At 33.1% G+C, this 5,324-nt stretch overlaps 1 protein-coding gene across 1 annotated transcript in view; it reads left to right on the top strand.

The window, feature by feature from the left end:
• The first annotated feature begins 2,322 nt into the window (after positions 1-2,322).
• Positions 2,323-5,324, top strand: part of LOC138213845 (V-type proton ATPase subunit d 1-like) — a 7,624-nt gene continuing 4,622 nt past the window's right edge. The window contains 2 exon segments of the mRNA XM_069175145.1: positions 2,323-2,530; positions 4,659-4,830. Of these exon segments, the coding sequence (XP_069031246.1) occupies positions 2,404-2,530; positions 4,659-4,830 (299 nt within the window). The 5' untranslated portion in view covers positions 2,323-2,403.

Here is a 5,324-nt window from a genome sequence, read left to right as displayed (position 1 = left end):
TTTTAAAGGCCCATCAAGGGGGCGGGCGTCGCAAATTCGCCCAGGCTCGCATTGTTTATGCAACATACTCGTCCCTACGCAAATAAACATAAAAAAAGAAACACACCAACATTGGAAATAATATATTAAGACGGGAGAGACATTTAAAAACGTACTTAAACCTGGATTTGGTTTCAAATGTACCAACGACAGAAAACAAATCAACACCTTTTGTCTAAAATGACATCTCTCCCGGTGAGTTTGTGGCGGCGGCTTCAGGTCTTTAGTCTTCACTTTCTTTCTTTGTTTTTTTTTCATAGACAAACTGATTCAGGTACTCGTGCTCATATTAAATTAATAAAGTCAACGTATCCCGAGCATGTGTGAATTAATAAATCATTTTCCTTTGCTGTAGTTTGTCCATTGAAGCCTTGGTTGTGTTTAAGTGACGGTGGCGGCTTCTCGCTATTTTAAAGCACCTTCAACTTTCTTGTAAAAACCAAAACATAGAAGATATTTTTATTTCTAAAGTGTAAATCTCATCTTTATGGAGCTTGTTAAATAATTATTTTAACACTGATGCTAACTAAGCGTACTAGTGGGTATTGGAGATGTTTTCTTTTCTTCGTAATTTCTGAAATTACTAATACTTATGGTTAATTTAAATGGTCATAATGGTAATTATTTAAAAACAAATTACAGGTGCAGTTTTGCAGACTATTTTTATTTAATGTATATTATGTACTGTAGGTAATAGAACTATTTATTTTTATTTAATATATATTATATTCTGTAGGTAATAGAACTATTTATTTTTATTTAATGTATATTATATTCTGTAGGTAATAGAACTATTTATTTTTATTTAATGTATGTTATATTCTGTAGGTAATAGAACTATTTATTTTTATTTAATATATATTATATTCTGTAGGTAATAGAACTATTTATTTTTATTTAATGTATGTTATATTCTGTAGGTAATAGAACTTTATTTTTATTTAATGTATATTATATTCTGTAGGTAATAGAACTATTTATTTTTATTTAATGTATATTATATTCTGTAGGTAATAGAACTATTTATTTTTATTTAATGTTTATTATATTCTGTAGGTAATAGAACTATTTATTTAATGTATATTATATTCTGTAGGTAATAGAACTATTTATTTTTATTTAATATATATTATATTCTGTAGGTAATAGAACTATTTATTTTTATTTTATGTATATTATATTCTGTAGGTAATAGAACTATTTATTTTTATTTAATGTATATTATATTCTGTAGGTAATAGAACTATTTATTTAATGTATATTATATTCTGTAGGTAATAGAACTATTTATTTAATGTATATTATATTCTGTAGGTAATATAACTATTTATTTTTATTTAATGTATATTATATTCTGTAGGTAATAGAACTATTTATTTTTATTTAATATATATTATATTCTGTAGGTAATAGAACTATTTATTTAATGTATATTATATTCTGTAGGTAATAGAACTATTTATTTTTATTTAATGTATATTATATTCTGTAGGTAATAGAACTATTTATTTTTATTTAATGTATATTATATTCTGTAGGTAATAGAACTATTTATTTTAATTTTATGTTTATTATATTCTGTAGGTAATAGAACTATTTATTTTTATTTAATATATATTATATTCTGTAGGTAATAGAACTATTTATTTAATGTATATTATATTCTGTAGGTAATAGAACTATTTATTTTTATTTAATGTATATTATATTCTGTAGGTAATAGAACTATTTATTTTTATTTTATGTATATTATATTCTGTAGGTAATAGAACTATTTATTTTTATTTAATATATATTATATTCTGTAGGTAATAGAACTATTTATTTTTATTTAATGTATATTATATTCTGTAGGTAATAGAACTATTTATTTTTATTTTATGTATATTATATTCTGTAGGTAATAGAACTATTTATTTTTATTTTATGTATATTATATTCTGTAGGTAATAGAACTATTTATTTTTATTTTATGTATATTATATTCTGTAGGTAATAGAACTATTTATTTTTATTTAATATATATTATATTCTGTAGGTAATAGAACTATTTATTTTTATTTTATGTATATTATATTCTGTAGGTAATAGAACTATTTATTTTTATTTTATGTATATTATATTCTGTAGGTAATAGAACTATTTATTTTTATTTTATGTATATTATTTAGGTCGTGATAGAAACAGGGGAAGCGATAGTTGCAAACCGTGCAACCACACACACACACGCGCACGCGCACGCGGGCAGCGAGGTAACTGGTCAGGTGACGGTCACGTGACTTCGGTCAGCTGATGCTAACCGCTTAGCAGCCGGACGTGTTACGGTTCTCCCGCGGCAGAGACGGAGCTGACGGTTCAGACAGGATGCCTTTCTCCGAGCTGTATTTCAACGTCGACAACGGCTACCTGGAGGGTCTGGTGAGAGGATTCAAGGCGGGAATACTGTCGCAGGCGGATTATTTGAACCTCGTTCAGTGCGAGACGCTGGAAGGTGAGGCAAAGCGGCTAACGGCTAACGGCTAGCCGCCAGGCGAGCTGTCATTCTCCAAAGCTAAGTTAGCTTAGCCCGCCGCACGGTCGGTGTTTGTACGCTGCCTTTCATCGGCTGTTATCGTCGCGTCGTGCCCGTCGCGGAGCTTAACGTCGACTGTTTGTGCAGATTTAAGGTCAAACGATTTCAGACATTTGTTTATATTCTTGAAGCTCTGCGTGTGAGCTGGCTGGCTGAAGCTAACTTAGCCAATTAGCACAAAGCGATGCACCGTTTATGGCTCAATTTCGGGATTTTATTTGGGGGGGGGGAGGAGGGAGGGAGGAGGAGGAGGAGGGGGGGGAGGAGGAGAGGGGGGGGAGGAGGGAGGGAGGAGGAGAGGGGGGAGGAGGAGGAGGAGAGGGGGAGGAGGGGGGGAGGAAGTGAAATTAAAATAGGAAGTTTATTCCCTGAAGCTCTGACAAAAAACGACAGCTTTAGTCATCTCAGATGTCTGTGGTCATAAACGGAGCTTTTATTATTATTATTATTATTATTATTATTATATATATATATATATAAATATATATATATATATATATATATATTTATTTAAAGTGTTCCTTACCACACAGTAAACATTCAACATCAAAACAACAGTGTTTTGCTCCACGTGATGCTTTGTGCATTTCTGTAGAAATGTACATTTATTGTTTGTTTTAGTGAAATTAAAACCATCATCCGTCTCCTGCAGTGTGAGGAAGAAAAGAAACGTTGAAAACTCACTCGTTCATTCAACCTTTTATTCATACTTGATAAATCATCGAGTCGTTTGAAGAACAAACATCATAAGACAACGTTGACGGACGAGACTGAACCAGATGAAGGAAGATTTAACCTGAAAGATGAATTCAAATCAACAGGAAACATAAAATAAGAAGCGTTAAAACGCGAGTTATGTAGTTGGAGTAGATAAAACGGGAGTAAAGTACAGTTTGTGTGAAATGGAGAACGTGGAGGGAAGTCGAAACGTTTTCTTTTGTACTGTGTTTTTTTTAAATTTATTTTTTACTGACGAATCAAAAGAGAGGATCCAATACAGGAACTCAAAAAATACAAGAAATCATGAGTGAAGATTGTAAAGAAAATATTGGAATATTCATGTGATCACAAGAGACGTGAGTGGCTTCCACTAGAATATAATCAGACACGTAATAAATATATTAAAGTGGGAAAAATGTCTTTTATATATTTAGTTTGAAACCATCTGGGAACACAACATTGACAGAACTGAATTAGTTTTATTTTTTTTAGGCATTTGAAGTTCTTGAAAACTCAGTTGTGAAGCGTACAAAATCTACCAAAATAATTATGGAAGGCAGCGTGTCATTTGTCAGTTTTATGTTTTGGTTCTGAGGCTATTTTGTTTTAGTATTTAATGCAGCTATATAATAATAATAATGATAATAATAATAATAATAATAAACTTTATTGGTATAGCATCTTTCATACAAGAAATGCAGCTCAAAGTGCTTCACAGCAAGAAAATGACACATAAAAACAGATATAAAGGAACATTTAAAAATATAGAAAAGAAATGGGACGAATAAGAAACATGAAACCGTCAGACAATAATCAGACAATCAGCGCACAGACAACGAAGGTCAGATAACGGCATCAGGTCGACTCACAGTGACGCCAGAGTCCTCCATCAGGCCGACAACAAGAACTGCAACACATTAAATTGTTGATTTGTCCTATAAAAAAACATAAAGGGCACCTGATCCGGAGAAAGAAAATTGGTTAAAATCCTGAAAGGCACCTTTAGAGTCACGTTTTGAGATTTAACCGTCACCCGAGTGCATTTCAGGATATCGTCACTGTAACGCTGCAGTTTCCAGTTATATTCGTTATTGTGAAATCTAAAGAGACTTAAAGAGATTCAGTTTACTGTACGATAAATCAAAGCAATATATCCTCGCAGCAGAGGAGCTGAAACTTTGGATAATTTGGCATTTTGTAGTCGAAAAACGATTTAAGCCGTTAAAGTAGTCGGCGTCTTACTTCTCTCTCTCTCTCTCGATTTAACACGCTCGTTTATCAACCAATCAGAAGGCTTCATATTCACCTGCAGCGTCTCCTCCCGCAGACCTGAAGCTCCACCTGCAGAGCACCGACTACGGCAGCTTCCTGGCGAACGAGGCGTCTCCTCTCACCGTGTCCGTCATCGACGACAAGCTGAAGGAGAAGATGGTGGTGGAGTTTCGCCACATGAGGAACCAGTCGTACGAGCCACTGGCCAGCTTCATGGACTTCATCACGTACGCGTCACACTTCCTGAACCGTAACGTTCTCGTAATGTCGATTTAAAGGGTCCGTGGGTTATAAAAACTTTGATTTTTTTTTTGTTGTTGTTGTTTGCTGACTTTTTGGAGCGTAAAGCAGCTCTTTAAATACCGCCAACGCGTCAAAACATCGGATCCACGGAGAAACGCGCTCGGTCTTTATTCGGCGGCGGTTCCGTTTGGATTTCAGCAAGTTTGTGATGTCACTGATATCAATGTACCTGAAAGACACGGACACGAAGCACGTTGTTCTTTGTAGAGAAGCTGATGAGAAATACTTCAACGTGAAGCGGCAACTTATCGATTAGTCAATCAAAAAGAAAAATAATCATCAACTATTTTGATAATTGATTAATATTTTCAGGTAATTTTTCGAGCAAAAATGCCCAAAATATCCTCTGATCCAGGATTTTGTGATTTTTTTTTTTCCCCACTGTATTCTGATGTTTTTGTGGGATAAATTATTAATT

This window comes from Embiotoca jacksoni, unplaced genomic scaffold, assembly GCF_022577435.1.
Source record: "Embiotoca jacksoni isolate LCO1_2020_lvr unplaced genomic scaffold, fEmbJac1.0.p SCAF_64, whole genome shotgun sequence".
In the NCBI taxonomy this organism is placed as follows: domain Eukaryota; kingdom Metazoa; phylum Chordata; class Actinopteri; family Embiotocidae; genus Embiotoca; species Embiotoca jacksoni.
The sequence above is the reverse complement of the archived record's forward strand: the minus strand, read 5'-3'. Positions and strand labels throughout refer to the sequence as shown.